At 41.8% G+C, this 23,791-nt stretch overlaps 1 protein-coding gene across 6 annotated transcripts in view; it reads left to right on the forward strand.

Annotated features, from left to right (window-relative positions):
- Positions 1–23,791, forward strand: part of ACOXL (acyl-CoA oxidase like) — a 357,812-nt gene that overhangs the window by 92,257 nt on the left and 241,764 nt on the right. For all 6 annotated transcript variants that reach the window (XM_027621418.2, XM_027621416.2, XM_027621417.2 and 3 more), the window contains one exon: positions 20,296–20,330. In XM_027621418.2, coding sequence (XP_027477219.1) covers positions 20,296–20,330 — 35 coding nt within the window. The remainder of the gene's footprint in view (positions 1–20,295; positions 20,331–23,791) is intronic.

Here is a 23,791-nt window from a genome sequence, read left to right on the forward strand (position 1 = left end):
TCTTGCCTTGTTAAAGATTTTGCATTTTATTTTCTTGGCAATGGGGCTCTGCTGATGGTTTGTAAGGAAGGAAGCAATGAGAATTAGCTTGTGGTTCAGGGAACACCTTGGCTTGGAATAGAGAACACAGAGGAGGAACAGGTTTAGGGACGAAAGCATGAGTTTGCAGAAGCTTCAAGCAGGAGTGTGGAGGCTCTGGGATGCATTGGCTGAAGCTGGGGGGAGTAGGTGACATCATGCAGGAAGAAGTAACTATGAGGAACTCTGGGCAAAGCCTACATTTAAAGGATAAGTGAAAGGGCATGATGGGGGAATGCAAGGGATAGGCCAGGGAAGTGGGAGGAGAACCAGAAGATTAAAGCTTCATAGAAGCCAAGAGGAGAGAATTTCAAGAAGCAATGTGTAGTTAGTGATCCCAGAGTAACCATCACCATTTGTTGAATGATGCTCATTTGTCAAGTGCCAGGCATTTTGCTAACTGCTCTCCATACACCATTTCCTTTAATTCTTACAGGAGTTCCACAAGGGTGACACTAATGTTGATATTCTGTAGGTAAGGGACTGAGGACCGGGATGTTAGGCTTCTTGGAAGACAGCATGTGGACTTTAGTGTGAGACAAGCTGAGTTAGAGTTCCGCCTCTGCCTTTATTAGCTGTGCGTACTTGTACAGATTACTTGGTTTTTCTCCTCTAAATGAAATATACTGGCCCAGTTTTCTGAGGATGTTGAAGGGATTCTGTGAGCTATTGTCTTATTTTAAGTGAAGCCCCTCACATGTGCACAACATGCAAGGGTCCCTCCATAGACTTTAGCATGGTCCTGGTTATTCCCCAGTGTTACCTACATGGTAAGTATGGAGCTGAATTTGAACCCCGGTCTGTGTGGGACCACATCCTGTGCCATGCCTTCAACCAAGGGAGATGGTGTGGGCCCAGACGTTAAATGCCCATGGGGTGGAGGAATGGTGTTTAAGAGGTAGGAGTAACTTGAGTGTGTCTAAGCCTAGAAGGGAAAGAGGAAGTAAAGGAAGGGAGAGATTAATGTTGCCAGAGAGAGGGGGGGTTGCCTGGTAGGAAGGTCAAGGGGAGACTCATGACAAGCCTTTAAAGCACAGATGGAGGAATGACCCTAAAAACAAAGCAGATGTTTCTCCTTCAGCGATGGGAGGGACAGAAGGTCTGAAGAAAGGAGGAAACAAAGAATTTTCAAGGAGGGGCAAGAAAATTGGGAACACTCTAATGGATGATATCTATTCCCTCAGTAATGCAGAGTTAGATCAAGGAATGAGGAAAGGGAGCAGGGGTGGGGTGGAAACTTTGGAAGAGGATGCTCTGTGTTTACAGCCATAGACAGTGGTAGGGTGGGGAGAGGAGAGGCAAGGAAGAAGAGGGCTTGTGGAGATCATGGAAGACCCGGTCTTGAGTGGCTTGCTGTGGTGTAATGTACAGTTGTGGCTAGGCAGTGTGGTGGTACAGTTAGTACTTGGGGCAGTGATAGGGAAACGGGATGGTTGGGTTGGCTCAGATTTGGAAGTTGGCTTGCAGAAGGACAGTGTGTCAGAGTGAGATGGTAGCTGCTGGGAAGGTGTGAATCGAGGGAGCCCAGGAGATGAGGGTGAGTGGGAATGGGACAAAGGGACACTGGGGTCTGTGGGAAAAATTTCCTCCTTCCACTGTTGCTGAATACCCAGAGTATGATTAGGAACTTCTGAAGAATAATATATATGACTAACTTTCAGATCTCATATTCCAAAAAATGTAAGGCATCTGTATACAAAATTTTATGGCAAGAATTGCATAGCTCCTAAGCCAGATTTTACTCAGATTGTTATCTCAAGTGCAATCCACTAAAGCTGGGCTCTCAAAACCCTTGGTCTCATGGTCACGTAGCCTAGTCCGAGGATCAGTCATTTTTTTCAAGGATCCCTAAGTTCTTTTTGTTGGAGAATGGTTTGAAATACCAAGGTTTGGGTGCCAAGTGTTTTCATTGCTAATAGAGTGTTGTTACTTCTAGGTCTTCTCAGTTGATACAGCAAGGAAATATAGGTGGAGTTTTTTTCCTTTTTAAAAAATACCTTATTTTATTTCAATTCAGTTATTTAACATATAGTGTGTCATTAGTTTCAGTTGTAGAGTTCAGTAATTCATCAGTTGCATGATGGAAATATATGGTTTTATACTAACCTGTGTGTGTACAGGTATCTCAATATGTACCCATTTGTATCTATATTAAGCTAAAATTGAGTTCATACTGATGTCTCAGTTCCAATCCATTACCACATAGATCATTCTAAACTTTTCCCCTACCTTTTCTGTAATCTCCTGCTCCAATAGTGAGAAACCTAACTCCAGCCATTTGCCATCCATTTACTTAATTCTTCAGTTCCAGTATACATATATAGTGGTTTCAGAATTGCTAACTCATGCCCCTCTGGGAAACAATGTTATCATCCAGAGTACAGTGCTTAAGTTCAGTTTATTTTGCTTTTGGTTTTACAGTCTACACTCAACTCCAAAGTTACTTATTTCAATACCTTTATCTCCCATCCCCTTCAGTGAGGTCGTTTTATACATTTGTGATAGATTCTTTGGTCAGTCTGAATTCCATTCTGTAATCCCCTTAACTTTTACACGATTAAAAAAATTGCGTACATTAAGTTTCACCCTTTGTGCTGTGAAGTTCTGTGGGTTTTGACAAATGTATAGTTTCGTGTACCTGCCATTATAGTATCATACAGAATAGTTTCACTACCCCCAAATAATACCCCATGCTTCACCTATTGGTTTCCTTCCCTCCCCAAATCTGGCAACCACTAATCTGACTACCAACTATAGTTTTACCTTTTCCAGAATGTCATGTAAATATAATCACATAGCGTATAGCCTTTTCAGACTGGCTTCTCTCCCTCGGCAATATGCATTTAAGAGTCATCCGTGTTTTTGCATGGTTTTATTGCTGAATACTATTCTACTCTGTAAATGTACCACAGTTTGTTTATCCATTCACCAACTGAAGGACATCTTAGTTGCCTCCAGTTTTTGGTAATCATAAATGAAGCTGCTATGAACATTTACATGCAGATTTTTGTGTGGACATGAAATTTCAAATAACTTGGGTAAATACCTAGGAGTGCTATTGCTGAATTATATAGTAAAACTATGTTCAGCTTTGTAAGAAACTGCCAAACGGTCTTCCAAAGTGGCTCTATCAATTTGTATTCCCACCAGCATTGCCTGAGAAAGTTCCCATTGCTCTGGATTTTTGCCAGTTATCATCAGTGTTTTGGATTTTAGCCATTCTAATAGGTGTGTAGTTGTATCTAATTGTTTTAATTTGCATTTCCCTGGTGACATATGATGTTGAGCATCTTTTCATATGCTTATTTGCTCTCTGAATAGTTTTTCTGGTGAAGTGTCTCTTCAGGTATTTTGCCCATTTTTAAATGGAGTTATTTGTTTTATTATTGAGTTTTAGAGTTCTTTGGATATTTTGGATATCAGTCTATTATCAGATATGTGTTTTGCAAAGATTTTATGCAACTTTATGGTGTTTGTTCTCTTAACAAAGTATCTTTGGCAGAGCAGAAGTTTTAAATTTTAATAAAGTTCAATTGATTTATTTTTCTTTTATGGATTGTGTTTTTGTTGGTGTGTGTAAAACTCATCACAAACCCAAGGTCATGTAGATTTTCTCCTTTGTTTTCTTCCAATAATTTCATGGCTTTGCATTTTATATTTAGGTTTGTGACCCACTTTAAGTTAATTTTGTTTAATATGTAAGGTCTTTTTTTTTTATTTGCTTTGTTTCATTTTTGTATATGGATGTCTAAGTGTCCCAGCCCCATTTGTCAAAAAGATGATCCTTTCTCAGTTGAATTGTCTTTGCAGCTTTATCAAAATTCAGTTGACTGTATTTGTGTGGGACTATTTATGGGCTCTATTCGGTTTCATTGACCTACGTGTCTACTTCTTCTCCAGTACTATGCCGTCTTAATTATTGTAGTCTTGAGTTTGGATAGTATGAGTTCTTCAGTTTCGTTGTTCTTCATTGCTTTTTGGCTCTTATAGGTCCTGTGCCTTTTTATATAATTTTTAGAATAAATTTGTCCACATCTATAAAATAACTTCTTGGGAACTTGATTGTGATTGTGTTGGGATCTTAAGAACTGGCATGTTAACAAGAGTGCGTCTTCTGGTATATGAACATAGAATATCTCTCCATTTGTTTATATCTTCTTTGATGTTCATTTTTTAAAATCTTTCTTCCTTTTCTTTTGGATAATTTATATTGATCTATTGTCAAGCTCACTGACTCTTTGGGCATTTCCTTTCTGCCATTAAACCTATTCATAAGCCTGTTTTATTTTCAGATATTGTGTTATTCCATACCAAAATTTTCATTTGTTTCTTGTTTTTGTCTTCTGTTTCTCTGCTGAGATTTCCTATATTTTCATTAATTACAGCATATTTTTCTTGACCTCATAGGGTATGGTTATAGAGTTGACCCTTGAACAACATGGGTTTGAATGGTACAGATTTACTTACACATGGATTTTAAAAAAATGCAGTATAGTACTATAAATGTATTTTCTCTTCTTTATGATTTTCTTAACATTTTCTTTTCTCTAGCTTACTTTGTTTTTTTTTTAAGATTTTATTTATTTATGAGAGAGAGAGCACGAGAACAAGCAGGGGGAGCATCAGGCAGAGGGAGAGGGAGAAGCAGGCTCCCGCTGAGCAGGAAGCCCGATGAGGGGCTCCATCCCAGGACCCTGGGATCTTGACCTGAGCTGAAGGCAGACGTTTAACTGACTGAACCACCCAGGCGCCTTCTAGCTTACTTTATTGTAAGAATACAATATATAATACATATGGCATACAAAATATGTGTTAATTGACTATTTATGTTACTGGTAAAGCTTTCAGTCAACAGTAATCTGTTACCAGTTAAGTCTTTGGGGAGTCAAAAGTTATATGTGGATTTTCAACTGCGCAGGGGGCTGGTGTCCCTAACCCCTGCATTATTCAAGGATCAACTATAATATTTTCTTGAAAGCCCTCATCTGATAATTTCAATATCTGTATCATTTTAGGGTAGGCATTTACTGATAGTCACATTTTCCTCATTCCTTTGGATTATATCCTGGACATTGTGCATATTATGTTCCGGGGACTCTGAGTTTTTTCTGAAGAAAGTTATTTTCTTCTGAAGGAAGTTGGTGGTTTATTTTAGCAATTAACCTGGTTAGACTCAAGGCCTAACCTTGGGCTTTGTCTTCTCTTCAGTGGGTTTGTCTCAGTTTAATTCTTTAAGCCTTTGCTACACTGCTTTGTCCCTCCAATGCATGCTCGTTTAGTGGTCAGCCTGAGATTCATCCAGAGTTCATGCACAGAATCAGGGGATCACCTTCTTCTACTCCTGCCTCTAGGATTCCTCCTCATACTCTTGTGACAACAGTTGCATTTACTTATTTGCCTAGGTTTTCTAGCCAGAAAGACAACAGATTTTCTCTCAGTTTTAGCCACCCATGCTTCACTACTCCTCACGCATAGCCTGTGTTCAGGGAAAAAAACAGGAAAAAAAATTTGGGAAATTCACCCTGTGCCAGTTGTTACTCTATAGTCTGTCTGTTTTTACTCTCCAGAATTTTCAGTAGTTGTTTTTTTGTATTTTGCCTAAAGTTTATAGCTGTGATCTGTGGGAGGGTCGATCTGGAGAGGGCTTACTCTGCCATATTAGAGGTGAACTTCTGCCTGCTTTTTTTCACCTAACATTATTTCTTGGAGATCTTTCCAAGTGAGCATAGAGACAACTTCCTCAATCTTTTTAATAGTGCTTAGTAGTCCACTATAACCAGACCCCTCCTGGTGGACATTTATGTTATTTCCAAAGTTTCGCTTTTAGAGATAATGCTGTATCAAATGTCCTTGTACTCCTATACATTGCTCTGAGGTCCTGGTGGAGAAATGTCTTCGGCCCTCAGCTAAGGTTTTTCTTGGAATCTTGAAAAACTTCATTTCCTTGGTAGCAGCATGATTTCTGTTTCCTTCTATGGTTGACTGAAGCCTGAGTCATATTTCTGAGCATATCCAGTGTCAGGAAGATGTGGAGGAGAGGAGAGATGATGAGGAATACCAAGTATTCCAGAAGTCTTAGAGATTGCTCTACAGCACTCAGTTGAGAAGAGTTAGGGAAGTCTGGTGGGAAAGGACAGCGACAGCCCTAGCCCATCCCCACAAAACTGGGTGTTTTATTTAATTGACCATTTCTGAATCGGTTATTTATTAACAAATACGTCTTTGGAAAAAATATTGCACATTAAAGCAAGTTTTCTCTCTTTGACTCTTTCTCTTCCAATTGCTCTTAGGCAAAGGCCAAGATGAATCTTTTAGAAGCATCACGGAATCTGTCCCTACCTCGTTCAACATCTCTTGATTGTCTCCAGGATCACGTTCTCAATGTCTAGCGTTGTACACAGGACCCCCCATACTCCAGTCCCAAATGCCCCCAGGCAATCACCTTGTAGCTGTGTGACCTTAGGCAAAGAACATAGTCTCTGAATCTTCCTCTCCCCATCCCAAAATGGGAGCAGTCATGCTTTCTTCTCAGAGTTGTTGATAGGCTTAGCTTTCTGCAGCACTTGGCCGCATATTTGACTTGTGGAAAGTGCTCAGTGGATGCCACCCAGAGGTGTAGTAGTATTGCCCAAACTTCCAGTCTGACACAAATTCCTTACCTGACCTCAGCTAAGCTATTGCTGGTGCTGAGGTCCCCCCATGATGCCCTCCCCTGTTCTCCATAGCTATCGGAATCCTGCCAATCCCTTGAGACCGCGCTCAAGTCCCAGCTCCTTTGTAAAAGTTCCTTGATCAATCTCTCTCACAGCGAGATCACCCCCCTATGAACTCCTGGAGTCTGGCACTTCACACAGTGGGTAGTGTAGCTATTTTCTTGGTTTATGTTGTGCTACTGAGCTCAGGGACAATGCCATGTACCTCTTTATGCCCTCCTCAGTGTCTTGTACACAACGGGCTTTTTACAAACATTGATGATGGGTTTGGAACCCTGTATTTCACATGCATTAAATGGGCAGTTTCCACACATAAAGAAACATAATACAACTTTGTCATTGATGGCCATTGAACCAAAACAATGCAGTGGTCATGCTGGTGTTACAAACATGTCAGATTAAAGTTTGAAGACATCCAAACAGTCTTCTGAGTTTTGGAGTTGTTGTTTTGCTGTTTTTTCTCTTGACTTTTTTAAAACAGCAATTAGGATCTTTGGTGTACAGTTCATCCTCTAATCTTTTCTTAGGTTCTCAGAAAAATAACCCAGTTGGGTGCCTTATACAGACATGTGTCCCTTACCACGGTGAAGGTGCAGAATGTGCTTGGCTGCTGGGTGGCTGTAGCAGAACATGGAGGCCACTGGATTGGCAGTTCTGTTGACTGTCCAAGTCAGGGGGGAAAATACAGACTTGATGGGAGTTAGAAACGCAGACAACTGCATAAACTCCTTTCTAAGAGAGGAAATAAATACAAAACCCATACTTTCAGCAAACGCTCCTTGAGCTCCTGCTGTGCATCTGGTACTGGAGTAGGAATGGGATGGAAGATAAATACCCACTCTCCAAGAGCTTGCAGGGTGGTGGGGAGATCTGTATACAGACAGTAGTACTTGCATGTGCCATGTAGAAGTAGCCAGAGGAGGAACTGATAAAAAGCCAGAGTGGGGCATAGAAGCCATGCAGGCATCATGATATCTGAGGGAATATATAAGATGAATGGGAGTTTTCAAAGGTGAATGAGGAGAGAAGAGTGTTGAGGGAGATGGGATGCGATATGAAAGGAAGTGAATCAGTACGCTGTGTTTGAGAGTCTAGCACGGTTTGATGTCCTGCGTAGGAAGGAAAGAGATGGGATGGTTGGAAAGGGGGCAAAGCGGCAGGAGAGGTAAACCTCGGGTCTTGGCTTTATCACACGGCCACTGGGAGTCCCACGTGGGTCTTCCACAGGATACAGTGGTGTGATCGGCTCTGGTTTTTCATCTGAAGAAAGGCAACCCCATGAAAAACTCCTGCTGTATTTTCCTGTGAGGAAAAGTGCCATTCTCAAGGAGGTGGCAATGGGGCTACTGGGAAGGGGCAGGGCTTAGAGCAACTCATCCGGAGAGTTTGGTTTTTGTTTTTTTTCCATCTGGAGATATTGACTGGGGCCAAAGTGTGGTTGGGTGAGTGAACTGAAGATGAGAGGGAGTCACACGTCTTACTTTTTTATGTGGTTGTGGCCTCAGTGTTGAAATGCTTATTGCTTATGTTCTGCCTTTTTTGTATTATATCCTGAGCTTATGTTCCTTGTTGCTATGTGTTTTTCTTAACTGTAAGTTTTAGTAGCAGCAAAATATTGAGTTTAAATGTTGTATTGACTTAATCATTCTTGTAATTATTAATAATATTTACATTACTTCAATTTTTTTTTTTTTTTTGCTTTTGTATATAGGACTATAGTGTTCATCCTTGGATTTTCTCTTTTCTATTATTTCCTTAGGGACAATCTGAAGGTATTAATAGTGTCATGACTCCTTGATACATTTTGTCAAGGTGTTTTCCAAATGGGCTATGCCGACAGGTGTGAATGTGCTCCTTTCACTCTGGCATTTGTTATTACCAGAACTGTGTTTTCTAGATCTAATTCCTGTAACTATCAACAATGACTAACAGATACTGAATGCTCATTTGTGCTAAACACTATGGAGTGCTTTGAGTGCATCTTCTGATACAGCCTTCTCAATAAGGCTGGGAGGGAGTAAGATTGATGTCCTCCAGTTGGAGCAAGGAAACTGAGGCATGGAGAGATTGAGTCATTTGCCCAAGGTCATATGGTTCAGAAATGCTGGAGCTGTGGTCGGAATTCAGGTAGGGTCTTTGGGGAGACCTTACCATGGGTAATCAGCAACTTGTCTCACTGTTTAAATTTCCATTTTGGGGGTTCCTGATGAGGTTGAATATTTTTCCATATGTTTCATATTTGTTATATTATTTAGTGCCTTCCCCTTTTATGTCCATCAGAGTTTTTTACTTACTAAGCTCTTCATACTCCACCTCCATCCCAATTTGGAGTGCCAGTGTGTTACAGTCTAAGTAGCACCCACTTCAAGTGGTGGGTTTATGTTTTTGGGTCTTTGTTGGGTCAAGGTGACAGCACTGGTCTCACACTTCACTGATAGCCATGGGATGTGCTGGTCTCCCCTTAGCTGTGTCATTTGGACTTCCCAAGGAGGGAAGTTTGTTCTTTCTCTTCAGAGGAAGAGAGGACACCCTGGAGAATTGTCCTGGACATACTGAGAAAACTCAGAATGTTTCTTCTGTTTCCTGATGAGGCAATGATGGGTTATAGCAATGTCTATAAACCAGTGAAGGTGTTTTGCTCTTGTGTCTTCTGCTCCATTTCTTCTCTATGACCACATGATCACACTTCAGTAGGGCTCTCTTTGTCTGGTTGTGTCCTTCCGTGAACCTGGTCTGAGGCAGGGGAAGAAGAAGAAAGATGTCTTTATCCCACTCTGCTAGGTGTGTGTGTGCAGGCACATTAGTCACTGCTTCTCTCACATCCATCATTTTAGACAAATTCACTTCTCTGAAGTTACCACTTTTAGATTAAACTGACTTAAAAATTCAAATCATGACATGGAACCTTTATGAGAATTTGTTTGGGTTGGGAGCGATGGGCTTATTTCCAAGAGGTTCTAACTTTGTTCTTTTCCTTCCTTGCTTCCTTCCTTTCTTCCTTCTTCCTTCTTCCCTTTTCTTTCTTTTTTTTTTCTTTCTTTCTTTCTTTCTTTCTTTCTTCCTTCCTTCCTTCCTTCCTTCCTTCCTTCCTTCGTTCCTTCCTTTCTTTCTTTCTTTTTCTTTCTTTTTCTTTCTTTCTTTCCTTCCTTCCTTCCTTCCTTCTTTCTTTTCTTTCTTTCTTTCTTTCTTTCTTTCTTTCTTTCTTTCTTTCTTTCTTTCTTTCTTTCTTTCTTTCTTTCTTTCTTTCTTTCTTTCTTTTCTTTCTTTCTTTCAAGAAGGGGAAAGGGAGAAGGGCAGAGAGAAAATCTCAAACAGACTCCATGCCCAGTTTTTTTCTAGATCTAATTCCTGTAACTATCAACAATGACTAACAGATACTGAATGCTCATTTTGTGCTAACACTATGGAGTGCTTTGAGTGCATCTTCTGATACAGCCTTCTCAATAAGGCTGGGAGGGAGTAAAATTGATATCCTCCAGTTAGAGCAAGGAAACTGAGGCATGGAGAGATTGAGTCATTTGCCCTCACAACCTTGTCAATCTCACAACCCTAAGATCATGACCTGAGCCAAAATCAGGAGTTGGATGCTTAACAGAATGAGCCACCCAGGCATCCCTCTTTTACCTCATTTTTTGTTTTTGTTTTGAATTTTTGTCCTCTTTATCCAGTGTGAATATGAGTGGAAATGGAACATAGTTTCATAATATCTCTCTGTCAAGGCATTCATGTTTTAGACTGACAAAGACAGCATCTTAAGATAAAAATTCCATTCGGTGTTGCAAAAATGTATGTGGTTCATAGCATTTTGCGATGTGATTTTTCCCCATGTTTTTTCTTTTTTAGATATTTTTTAAAACTCACCATTCACTACCAGCTTATTTTAAAACATTCAAATTACACACTAAACAAGAGTATAAAAGAGTGAAGGTCCTTTTCTACCCCACCACTTCCCACCCAGTAATTTGGTAGTCTTCCAGACTTCTTTCCTTATAATTATATAAATAATCATCTAATATCAAATATCACCTCAACACATATTATATACATCTACATTATATCTATAGTTGACTTGTTTTTGTTTTGTTTTTTGCTTAAAAATTTGTTGTGTCTCTTTTTGCAGTGAATCTACTGCAACTCTTTTTAACAGCTGTGCTCATGTTTTATGGAAAGCCTCATGCTAGCCTATGTTCTGTATACCTGGACAGAGGACCTGCTTTTTTTTTTTTTAATTTGTTTTGTGTAATTTTTTTTTTTTTTTTTTGGTAAAAACTAGACAGAGGAGAAGGTATGGGGTAGTTAGAAGGAAGAGAAGTGTTTTTAAATGAGTGTTTGGCAAAATTCAATACCCATTCATGATAAAAAAAAACTCAGAAAAATAAGAATAGAAAGGAACTCCTTCAACTTGATAAAAAGCATCCAAAAAAGAAAAACTGTTGCTACTGTTATACTTAATGTCCAAAACTAAATGCTTTCCCCATAAACTTGGGAACAAGGCAAGGATGTCTGCTCTTACTACAAAGGGAGAAAAAGGTGTATAGATAAGAATGGAAGAAGTAAAAGTGACTCTATTTGTAGAAGACATGATTGTCCATATAGAAAGCCCATGGAGCCTATAAAAAAACAACTCCTGCAACTAATAAATGAATTTAACAATGTTGCAGGATACAAGATAAACATTCAAAGATCAGTTGCATTTCTATATATTAACAGTAAATATGTGAACACTGAAAAAAAATACCATTTACAATTGCTTTAAAAAAAGAAATGCTTAGGAGTAAATCTAACAAAATATATATAGGAATCATATGGCATTTATCTTACAGAAATCAAAACTTATATTCATGCAAATTACTGTACACAAGTTTCTATAGCAGCTTTATTTATAATAGCCCCCAAATGCAAATAACCCATATGTCCTTCAACAGATTCATAGACTGTGGTATATCCATACCATGGAATACTACTTAGTAATCAAAAGGAATGAGCTATTGGTGCATGTAACCACTTGGATGAATTTTCACAGAATTATGCTGAATGAAAAGATCTAATCCCAAAGGGTTACATACTGTGTGATTCCATTCTTGAAATGAAAAATTTCAGGAATGGAGAACAGATTGATGATTGCCAGGGGCTAAACAGTGAGTGATTGTGGGAGCGAAGTGGGTACATTTATAAAGGCAATACAAGAGAGCCTTATGGTGACAGCAGTGTTCTGTAACTGGACTGTATTGATGTCAATATACTCATTGTGATATTGTAGTGCAGTTATGTGAGATGTTACCATTGGAGAAAACTGGGCAAAGGATACTTGGGAACTCTCTATACTATTTCTTTATTTTTTTTTAAGATTTTATTTATTTATTTATTTGACAGAGAGAGAGAGACACAGCAAGAGAGGGAACACAAGCAGGGGGAGTGGGAGAGGGAGAAGCAGACTCTCTGCCGAGCAGGGAGCCCGATGCGGGGCTTAATCCCAGGACCTGGGGATCATGACCTGAGCTGAAGGCAGATGCTTAACCACTGAGCCACCCAGGCGCCCCTATACTATTTCTTTATATAATTTCTAATACTTGTATGTGACTCTACAATTATCTCATACTAAAAAGTTTAATTTAAAAATATATTGTTTCTTCAATAATGCACCTATCATACTGTTTTTAATAGCTGCTGACATATTTTGTGGAATGCCTTGTTTTAGCCTATATCCTGTAAGCCTGGGCAGAGGGATTTTTGTTTGTCTGTTTATGTGTTTTGTGTAATTTTTTTTTTTTTTTTTTTTGGTAAAGATTAGAGGAGAAAGGTAAAAACTGGAAGGAGGAAAGTGCTTTTCTTTCTTTGAAACAAGCTTCTTAAAACTATTTTTGTATTTTACATTAAAAAGAGATATCCTTTCCTGGGAGTTTTACTGTTGACCCTGATGGGGGCTTGGGTGGGTCAGAGTGGGTCTGCAAGCTGTGGTGGGGTCTCTAAGCTGCTGTGACAGGCTATGAACAGCCTTTCATTTTCTTGTATTTAACAGCCCCAAATCCACCTTAGAAATGCCGTCAAATGTTTTTGTTATTGTCTGCATTTGAGGGCATCACCTATTTTTTTCCCTCTTGTACATTTCCTTTTCTTCTCTTCAGCCCCGTCCTCCTCTCCTGGCTGACTCTTTGACTTAGTAATCAAGTTTTCACTTAAATAGTATTTGCCACTGAAAGTTCCAAAGTATTTGCCACTGAAAGTGATATAGGCTGCACCCAGAATCCAAGTCCATTGTCATGCTGATTTCTTTCACACTGAAGTTAGGCTTTCTAGGACAACAGGGTGTGGTTTATGATGTTATCGAATACCCAACCGTTCCTATCAAGAGAAGCAAAGAAACCCAAATCCACAATTATTTTGTTTGAAACCTAAAACCTAATAAAATGCATTCATGAGCAAACTGTAAGCATCAGAGGAACTACGTGGAGTGAATTCAGTAGTTCATGAAGCTATTTGGCAGCCCTGTTTGTCTAGCTCTGGGTACCAGGCACACAAAGAGGAACAAGGCCCTGCTGCACACTCACAATGCTGTGACATAGACATGGCCACTAATGACAATGACAAAGACAACAGCCAGCCTCCTGAAGCCCTTACCATTGTCAGGCCCTGAGAGCTTCCTCCCCTGTGTCTCCTGGGGGCTACAGTTACTGTCACCTCTGCAGAAGAGGGCACTGAGGGTAGAGAGAAGGGGGCTTCTCCACCTGCCAGAGCCCCACAGCTCACGGGACTCAGTCCCTGGAAAATGCCTAGTGGAATGGGTCCACGGTGCTATAACTGTGGGGCGGCAACTCAAGGTTAACATATGTTTTCATTTCAGGTGAATTGGGGGCCAACGCAAGTCCTTGTGAAAACCCATCTACTTGTTTTTTAAGCAAGATGTTTAGTCCAGAAAGATAGTGTCTGGCTCAGGTTCTTGGGGACAGCAGTGAGGAACAGCACCATCATTGGTCTTACCTTTTTAGTCACTTGGGGCTTAAGAGTCTTAAAAACAACCTGTTTTCTTAGATTGGTTAAACAACTGCTGCCTACATTTCAATGTTCGTTCAATGTTAATTTCCATTGATTTAGCAACTTATCTTTTACATCAGGTTTTGAAAGTTTCAGATCTGAATTGCTAGGTTTCTGACAAATCTGAAAAGATTCTACACATTATGCGTATCTCTTTTTTTTCCCTAAACGTTAGTATGTCTTTTTCTTGACTTTTTTGAGTTTTTTTTTAATTTTAAGGGACCAAGGAAGAATAACATCACAAAATAAACTCAGTAATGAAAAATATGTTGCTGTTTTTCTTCCTCCTGCCTTTCTCGCTGTTCTTTCCCTCTTTCGAGAGGAACGGCAAAAGCGAGGGGAGGGCTGCAGCCTGTTGAGGCTCAACCTTGGTCTCCAAGAAGCTGGCCATGTCCTTACAGGTCGACAGCAAACAGTGGGTCTCAGCAGGGTGCACACACCCCTCCCTGGTGAGTGGGTGATCACCCAGGACTATCAGGAGGCCTCATTTCCCAAAACATAACCTCAGGCCTGCGCATGAGCCTGCCTGAACTCGCAGTGATGACAATCCCTGAGGTTGAGTGTAGGACACTGAAAGGACATTAAGAGCGTGTAAAGTGAAATTAGCTTTACTATGGGCTATAACATCATCATCACCATCACAGCAGGTAATAAGAGTCATCTATGCCAAGCATATTGCTATGTTCTTTCCACACATCCTCTCATTCAGTGCTTCTAAACCTACCCCTGGAGGAATGGCTGAAACACCCCAGAGTTTCTGATTCAGTAGAATTAGGACTGAAGAATTTGCATTTCTCACAAGTTTCTGGGAAACGAGGATCTTTGCTGGTCCTCATCTCTGATGTCTAAGTCAGTCTGTCCAAAACAACCCCATTTTACATTGAGGAAAAGGCAAGAAAAATCAGGGAACTTGACCACAAAGCTCATTGCTACTGACCATAAGCATCTGTTCAGCACAGTTTATTTTTCAGAGGAAGTAGCAAGTGCCTAAGAAAGCCCTAGATAGATGCCAAGGCTAAGGACTAGTGAGTTGTGGCAGGGGTTTGAGAGTTAGGCATGGAAGACCAGGAAGATCCAGGGTGATGCCTGCGGAAAGAGCAGTCCTGGAGGGTGCTTGTGTAGGGAACAAGGGGGTCCTGGTTATTATCGGGAGAGAACAGTCTGGAAAGACAGCCAGGGAAGGGGTTAAGGAACCATTTGGTGGATTACTTTCTCCCTGTGCTGGCTTCCTGGTGTCAGCACACCATGGCTCTGTTTGTGTGGGATTCTGTCCACACCATGCCTCTTCTTCTCCCCTTCAGGCTCCTTTTCCATATTTCCCATAAAAGGGGAAGGAATAGTTGAAAACTGAAGGAGGAAAAGAAACAACAAACTTTTCTTTTTGAGTTTATTTTGTGATGGACCTTTTGGACCCATGAAACTTAAAAAGAAGCAAACTAAAGAAAAAACTTCACATAATTATAGAGAAAGGAAAGAAGAGTCATGAAAAACATGAAAGCTTTTTCTAGATTTGTCACAAACTAATTCAGGTTTGAAGATTGGAGAATGCAAGGAGAGGGTTGGCAGTATGGAAAGGTGTAAAGTGAGGTTGCAGACTGGGGGCCCCCTGGCCAAATTCCACTGATATATTTTGTTTGGCTCACATTATTTGAAAAAATACTCAAATCCGTTTAAAACGTGGGAGTTTTCATACTAAAGCCCTTGGTTTCCAGATTTTCTAGAGGAATAGGGAGTGCTAGCATCAGAGCTGTGGCTGGTTGGTAGCTGACCCTGTGAAAGGACATGGCTCTTGGTCGTAGCCCCTGCCAGCATATCACCCCAGTCTAGAAGGTTCTGGATCCAGACTTGGAGCACCACCACTCACCAACTGGGCCACACTGGGGTCGGCATTTAATGGACTCTTCCTCCTCACCTGCCCCCGGCTGCCTCATGAGTGTGACAGCACATCATAAACACGCAGCACAGTGGACCTGTAAGGAGGGGGTGGTTCCCAACAATGCAGGCACCCTTAGTCAAGTGGGCATTAGGAAGAGACGCTTAGTGGCAGCCTGTGGACAGGGAAGGGAACCCATGTAAGGGAAGTGCCCTAAGACAGTGTCACCCATTTCTTTCCTTAAAAAAAAATTTTTTTAAAGGTGTTTTAAAACTGTGTTTTCTAAAATTATTATGATTATTTTACAAGATCCATGCAGTCTACGTGGTGCTTTATAAGGCGTATCCGGCTACAGCTGGTGCACTTTGGGGGGTTTTATGGCAAATTATTCTCAGATTACTCTTTAATGCAGCAAGGTCTGCCTGTTGTCTGAGCTCCCTGGGTCATACGGAAAACCCTCAGACTTGATACAAAACAGCTGCCTTAGTCAGCTGTTTCAGAAAAGGAGCATATTTAGGCCGAAGCAGCAGGAAAAAGGTTTTTGTAGCTGGTGGAGATTTTGAAAAATGTTAAATTACTCTTTCCTTGCCATTAAAATGTGATTTAATTTTGTTATTAACAAATTGTGTAAATCTGAAAAGAAGGACTCTGAATGGGGTTTGTGAAGTGCATTCTGGCAATACTTACAGTATGTCCTGGGGGGTTGTTCTCCAGGGAGGGCAGCAGCCCAAAACTCCAGCTGACCTCCATGTCCCCGGGCCTCAGCCCTGGCTGGGCTGGGGTCAGGGGGCCAACCCCTAGGCCTCCCTCCTCTCTCTCCTCTGGGTTCCTGCTGAGACCAGCAACAAAAGGGTCAATTGTCTGAGGCCTCCCTTTGTCTCAGGGGGCTCTGTGGGCCTCTCTGAATGCCAAAGCATCTCTGTGCACGTGGGTCAGCGCATGTGTGCATGTCTGTATGAATGTGTGCATGGGCATGTGTGCCGGTGCATGCAGATGTCTGCATCTGAGTACTGTGTGAGCATGTGCATGCATGTGTAAGTGCGGATATGCATGCATGCAAAAGTATGAGTGCACACGTGGGTGAGCTGCGTCTCAGTACACACATGTGTATACATCTGTGTGCACGTGCATGTGTAAATTGGTTATGAAGTGTGCGCAGGTGCATGGTTGCATGCATGTCTGTGCAGACACAGGCAGGAGTGAGACTTGTTTAAAGTTGCTGATGCTTCTTAGCAAGGGCGAGGGCTCAGAGAGGCCTGACTAGCTAGGTTCCTAATGCCAGGCCAGAAGATTATCTCTGGCCCATCTCTCAGCAGATGACACAGTTGCCTTTGTCTTGTATCTGCTATGGCACAGAAGCCTCAGAGAGTTTTCTACCTCCCCTGGCTCCTCTGGGGTTGGACAGTATGCAGGAAGAGGAGGAAGAGACATAAAGAGTCTCCTTGCTCATGTTCCAACCTGGGCCTTCACAGCAAGGCCCACGAACCCTTTTCTACACTGTTCCAGCATCTTGTCAGGGCTGCCTAATTGGATCCAGTGCATTCCGTGTGGAGTTTAAGCCCTGTTTCCAGAATGACTGCACAGTGCCCTGTTCCCGTCCACCACATGAGTCGGTTCCCACGTAGCTCTGGGCCCTTTGCATGGGTTCGGATCATCTTGTTCCCTGGCATGTCGTTATCTGGCTTGTTCACACAGAGGCTCGCGAGATGCTGCAGCGGGTCTGTGGATTCCCTGATTCGCACTTTCTTCCTTCACAAAGATGTCCTTTATAAAATGACAATAAAACATATTGGATTCAGAAGCCAGGAAAAGACAAATACAAGTGCTTAATTGAAATCCATCTCTGTGAAGGATTTATCACCCCGCCCCTTTCAACCGGCACAGCTACCACTGAAAAACTTCCTCTGTTTTTTTTCTTATTTTTGTCCCTCCCACGCCCATTTTCTCTCCCTACTCCAGCAAAGGCGTATCTTTCAACTGTGGAAAAGCCACCAATTAAGCAGTACTCTAAAGCTTATCAAAATATTCGGTTGGTAAAATTATCTTATAATTAGCCTCACTGGAAGCCAGAACTGTTTAACTCCAGGAAATGTAAAGTTACATGGCATGTGAAATCGTAAATTGCTCATCCTGACCTTTTGGCTGCAGATTCTGTTTTTATTTCCTTCCCTAAATAATTTCCTCCTTGTTCTTTAAATTCTTGATTGTCCCTGAGGCATCTTCCTTTTCCATTTGCTTAAGTCTCAAAAAGATGTACTCCTGGTTTAGCTGACAGATAATTGAATACATTCAGGTGAGTGTGATATGAAATCACCTTGATGTTATGAATTTCATGCCTTCACTTCTAGATAATCTTTTTGTAAAATTAAGCCTATCCTCCCTGAGTCCCGGCTCACTGATGTCAGTTCTGCATTTGGGGTATGCATGGTGGTAACACACAGCCAAATTATTCTGGAGCTGAGCTGTTCGAACAGTAGCTGGGAGATTCTGCAGTGTGTTAAGCTGGACCGAAGTGTTGGGCTTGCTTTCTTTTAAAAAAAAAAAGTGTAATTGAAATATAGTTGACATGTAACATTATATTCATCCCAATGATTTTACTTCTCCTAACCCTCCCTCCCCTTGCCTCTTTGTCACCCCCTCCACCCTCCCACTGCCCAGGGAGACTGCCCCCACCCCCACCACCACTGGGGCCAACATCAGGGGAACTGCCAGTGATGTGTTTGGGGATGTGAAGGTTCAACTTAGGTGGACTTGGGCCCAGATGATGCTTGGATTTTTAACTGCTGTGAGTTCCTTAAACTAGTAGTGCCATGGTTCAGCCACAAGTGGGTTGATGAGACTTTCATAGGCATGGTTGAGGCTGATCATCATTTTTACATGATGAAATAATTTCTAAGTTCCAAGAACTAACTTAAAAAATTAAATTTTGGAAAATGAAGGGCTGCCTGGGTGGCTCAGTGAGTTAAGCATCCAACTCTTGATTTCCACTCAGGTCATGATCTCAGGGTCATGGGATCAAGCCCTGTGTTGGACTCTGTGCTCAATGGGGAGTCTGCTTGGGATTCTCTCTCCCTCTCCCTCTGTTCCTCGCCCCCCCTCCCCTGCTGACTCTCGCTCTCTCTCTGTCTCTCTCTCTTAAAAGAAGTAAATAAATAAAATCTTTAAAAAAATTTTGGGGGAATGAAAACATTTTCATAAATGAGGTTCTGCATTTGGGGTATGCATGGTGGTAGTTACTATTTATAGTTTTTCCTTTCCATAGGCAGTATGCACACGTGTGCATGCACACACAGGTATAAACACAAAAATAGAAAAATTGCTTAATCCTTACATGAGAAAATAATTATTTGCCCATTATATAGTTGTAAACACTGTGGCTCTGAGAGTTTAAATAACTTGATGCCCATATAGTTAGCTGTTGAACTCGTGTGGCCTGACTCTTCTGGAATTTGCTACTGACCTTGCACGAACTAGCTGAGGTCCATGCCGTATGACTCCACCCCCACTTATGCTTGAGAGGTTTCCATGACACCCCCACAGAGTAAAAAGGAAATCACGGTGTCCCCTTGGCCTCCACTTGTCGCTGTGTCCAGCACTGGTATACACGTTCTCTTGATGTCACACATGTACTGTAGGCTCAATCTCTTTGCTGTCCTCAGAGACGTAATTTGCTGGCCTTGAGCTTATGGAATCAGTGTGAAGATTGTGCAGATCCCCCTGGCAAGACTGGCCCAGGTGGTCAGTCCCCCATGGCCTGGTCTCCACTCGACTCTCCTGGGGCAGGGAGGTAGGGAAAGAACTCCTCCCGGGACCCGGGTACGACAAACCTCAGAATCAGCCGTACACAGAATCCATCCTTTCACGGCTGTGTCTTAGAGCTGAAAGAGCCCTGTTTTGCTCCTACAAACAGAGAGTAGAATGCTGGTTGCCAGAGGCTGGGGGTGGGGGAAATGGGGAGGTGTTGGTCAGAGGGTATAAACTTTGAGTTGTAAGAGGAATAAGCTTTGGAGGTTTAATGCACAGCGTGGTGGATATAGTTAACGATACTGTGTTGTATACTTAAAATTTGCTAAGAGAGTAGATCTTAAGTGGTCTCACCAAAAAAAGAAAAAAAAGGTAACTATGTGAAGTGATGGATGTGTTAATCAATGTGATAACTTATGGTAATAATTTCACACTGTATATGTATATCAAATCATCACATTGTATACATTAAATATATACAATTTATTTGTTAATTATACCCCAATAAAAATAAAAAATTAAATTTAAAAAAATTTTAGGAAAAAAGCAAAAATGCAAAAAAAAAAAAAAAAGCTCTGTTATGGAAGGTCTTCCAGATGAAAGACACCCATCTAACTTGAGAGACACATGAAATATTTTAGGTGTCTCTAAGACCCTTTCAAAATATAGCTATCCTTTAAGAACTATGTTGAAACTAAAGATCTGTCATTAAAAGGTGTTATTTATGAAGCATAAGCAGTAGGAGATTTTAGGAAATGTTTAAAAAATAATGGACCATAATAAGTTAATTTTCTTGTGAACTCAGCATGCTCTTAATATTATTTAATATGTATTTTTCCCTCTTTTTAATTACAGCTTGGGTTGACAATAGCCATTCGCTACAGCCACAGGTAAAGTTAATTTTTTTTTCCTCTAAAGAGATAACCTTACTGGTTTATAGCTTTTGGTTTGCTTAAGTCTATGGGTTTTTGAGCTTAATTTTGGTGGCTGCTCTACCCATGGTATCAGTTCACCGCAATTAGACTTGTTCTAGTTGCTTGACTGGTGGAGGTTACTGGCTATTTGGAGGAATAGGGTTTCTACGTAAAAGTGGTGGGAGGTAGTACATTTCTTTTAAAAGAAAAAACGTACTGCCGTAGGGCAGGGACAGAAGTGATTTCTGGGTAATATATTCCATCTAAGGATAAGAACAGAAATCAGGGATGTCCAGCATGAGAGGCGGAGGCCAGACAAACAGAAAGCTGGGTGAAGGCTTGTTAGTGAAGCCCCTTGCCCCTCCATGGGGCCCCCCTCTTGTCTTACAGTCATCTGAGAATGGCTAAAAGCTCCATTTTTTGTCTTGCTTCATGATTTCTGCCTTTTTCTCGGGTGTATCATGTTTATGAAAAACGTTGGTTTCTTGTACTAATATTCATCAAAATGTATTACGATGTTGAATTAGTTAAAGATCCAGTCTCCATGGAGGGGCACCAAGCAGTGTCCCCCCATCTTTACACAAACTGCTCACAGCCTCCCCAGAGTGCCACCGCCAGTCAGCTTGGGGCACCTGGCCAACTCTCCACAAACAAACCTCAGTAGTTACCTCAAAGATTGCCTTCTAAAAATGCTTGTAACAGGTTGTATGTACTCGTTTACATTCAGCTGTGACTTGAGCCACAAAGTGGGCAGAGAGGCCTCGAAAAGCCACTTGTCGGGTTGCAGGAAGAAGGCAGGACGGGGTGAGAATCACTCGGAACTGGGAATGACTGTGTGGGAAGAAAAGTGTTCAGGCTGGACATTTCTGGATACTCTCGGAAGAATGCTGCTCCAGAGCAGCTCAGATTACTTTCTGGATCGTAGGTGTGCATGATGCTTGCGCACGGCCAGGTGGGGCGTTCTGCAGAAGCACCTGTTCCCTTGTCAGCATGGCCAGGCTGCTGGACTGACAGGATGTACAACCGCTCTGCACCTGGGAAGCCTGGTGTGGACAGCGGCTCCTGGACTCTCATGTGGGCTGGATACTTGGTGGGGGTGTGTGTGGAGGGGGCAGATTTTGCCCTTTCCACTCTTTTCCTTTAGGTGGAACTTTCCTCCTATCTGAGTCCCTCTCTTCAAGAAAAGTAGCTGCCTGTTTCTGCAGGACAGCTGAAGGTGCCTCTTCCCTAAGAAAGCTAAGGCCTTGCTCTGGTTCGGAGAACAAACATGTGCTTGTTCCTGCAATGGGGAAGGTTACTCTGTGGCTCTGTGGAGAGTTCTAACTGGTGCAGAAACTCAGAGTCTATATGGAGCTTGAGAAGAAAGCATTCTTTATTTTTTTTTTAAGGTTTTTTTTTTTTTTAAAGATTTTATTTATTTATTTATTTGAGAGAGAGAATGAGATAGAGAGAGAGAGAGCACGAGATCCAAGAGGGTCAGAGGGAGAAGCAGACTCCCCGCTGAGCAGGGAGCCCGATGCGGGACTCGATCCCGGGACTCCAGGATCATGACCTGAGCCGAAGGCAGTCGCTTAACCAACTGAGCCACCCAGGCGCCCTTTTTTTTTTTTTTTTTTTGATGTAATGTTCCATGATTCATTGGTTTGCGTATAACACCCAGTGCTCCATTTAATATGTGCCCTCTTTAATACCCATCACCAGGCTAACCCATCTCCCCCTCCCCTCTAGAACCCTCAGTTTGTTTCTCAGAGTCCATAGTCTCTCATGGTTCGTCTTCCCCTCCGATTTCCTCCCCTTCATTTTTCCCTTCCTACTATCTTCTTTTTAATACTTGGTGAGGCTGAGGGACTTTTGCCAACTCTCAGCCTTTTCAAATCAGGAAATCAGGTGAGATAACAGAGCAGGGTAGACCTGATGGAAGGCTGGATGGTGCCTTTGCCCCCGTGCTTATATGGCGTCAGGCCTGTGTTGTGGAGAATATTCCTGCTCGCCCTGCCCTCGGTCAGGGCAGGCACCTGGCACCTTTCCATATGGTTACCAACACCTCACTGGGTTGGTGGAGACTCTTCTGTCCCTCCTGCTGCCTGGCCCTGTCACCCACCTCTGTCCTTAGAGAGAAGGAAGAAGATGAAGGGTGTGGGTATCTGGTTATGTCTCTGCTAGTTTATTTAGATTAATTGAAGCTTCAGTCTTTCTGTTGATTACCTTTTTTTTTTTTTTTTGGTAAAATACACCTAACATAAAATTTGTTATTTTAACCCTTAAAAAAGGTTAAAAAGTATACAGTTCAGTGATAGTAAGTACATTCACATTCTTGTGCAACTATATCACCACATCCATCGCTAGAACTTTTTTGTCTTCCCAAAGTGAAACTCAATACTCATTGAGCAGTAACTAACTCCCCACCCGCCCTGCCTCCAGCCCTTGGTAACCACCGTTCTTTCTGTCTCTGAATTTGACTACTATAGGATCCTCATGTAAGTGGAATCACACAGTATTTGTCTTTTTGTGTCTGGCTTCTTTCACTTAGCATAATGTCCTCAGGATTCATCCGTGTTGTAGCATGTGTCAGATTTCCTTCCTTTTTAAGGTTGAATAATACTCCATTGCATATGTGTGTGTGTGTGTGTGTGTGTGTGTGTGTGTGTGTGTGTGTGTGTGTGTGTGTGTATCTATATAGATAAATAAATATATATATCACTTTTTGCTAATCCTTTCATCTGTCAATAGACATTTGGGTTGCTTCTGCCTTTGGCTATTGTTAATGATGCTGCTATATACATGAGCATTTAAAAATCTCTTTGAAACCTTGCTTTCAGTTCTTTTGGGTATATACCCAGAAGTGGAATTGCTGGATCATATGGTAATTCTATTTTTAGTTTTTTGAGGAATCGCCATACTGTTCTTCTGTTGATTACTTTTTAAAATGGCGTTGTATCCTATGTGTATATAGTTCTGGGTCCCCTTCAAAGGCTCACAGTTGCTATTGAGAAATGGTTTCCATTTCTATTGTCATGTCTACCCAGAACCCAGATGCTGGAATTAAGGGCTTCCTAGGTCCTCTTCGTGTGGGTAAGGATAATTTTGGAAGCAAGGTTTGGGACTTGAGGTTTTAATAACCAGGTCCGTTTCCCAAAATCTAACAGGAGGTCCAGGGCCAAGAGCAATGGTGCGAGAATCCTGTAGTAGATGGAGGTGGGACGAAGGGAAGGGAGGAGGGGAACATGGCCCCAGATGGCAGCACTGGGAGGATGGGTTCACTGAGGAGTGGGTGGGATGGACTTCAAGGACGTGAGTATGCAGAGGAGGAGAGGAATCACTAAACCCTATGAACTTGGCAGGCAGGCAGTGCCTCTCAGGCTGCCATAGACACATGGAGCCGAGCAGCCCGGAACAGGGGAGCCCTTGCGTGGCAAAAGAGGGACTTAAGGCTCAAA

The sequence above is a fragment of the Zalophus californianus genome, chromosome 8, assembly GCF_009762305.2.
Source record: "Zalophus californianus isolate mZalCal1 chromosome 8, mZalCal1.pri.v2, whole genome shotgun sequence".
Lineage (NCBI taxonomy): Eukaryota > Metazoa > Chordata > Mammalia > Carnivora > Otariidae > Zalophus > Zalophus californianus.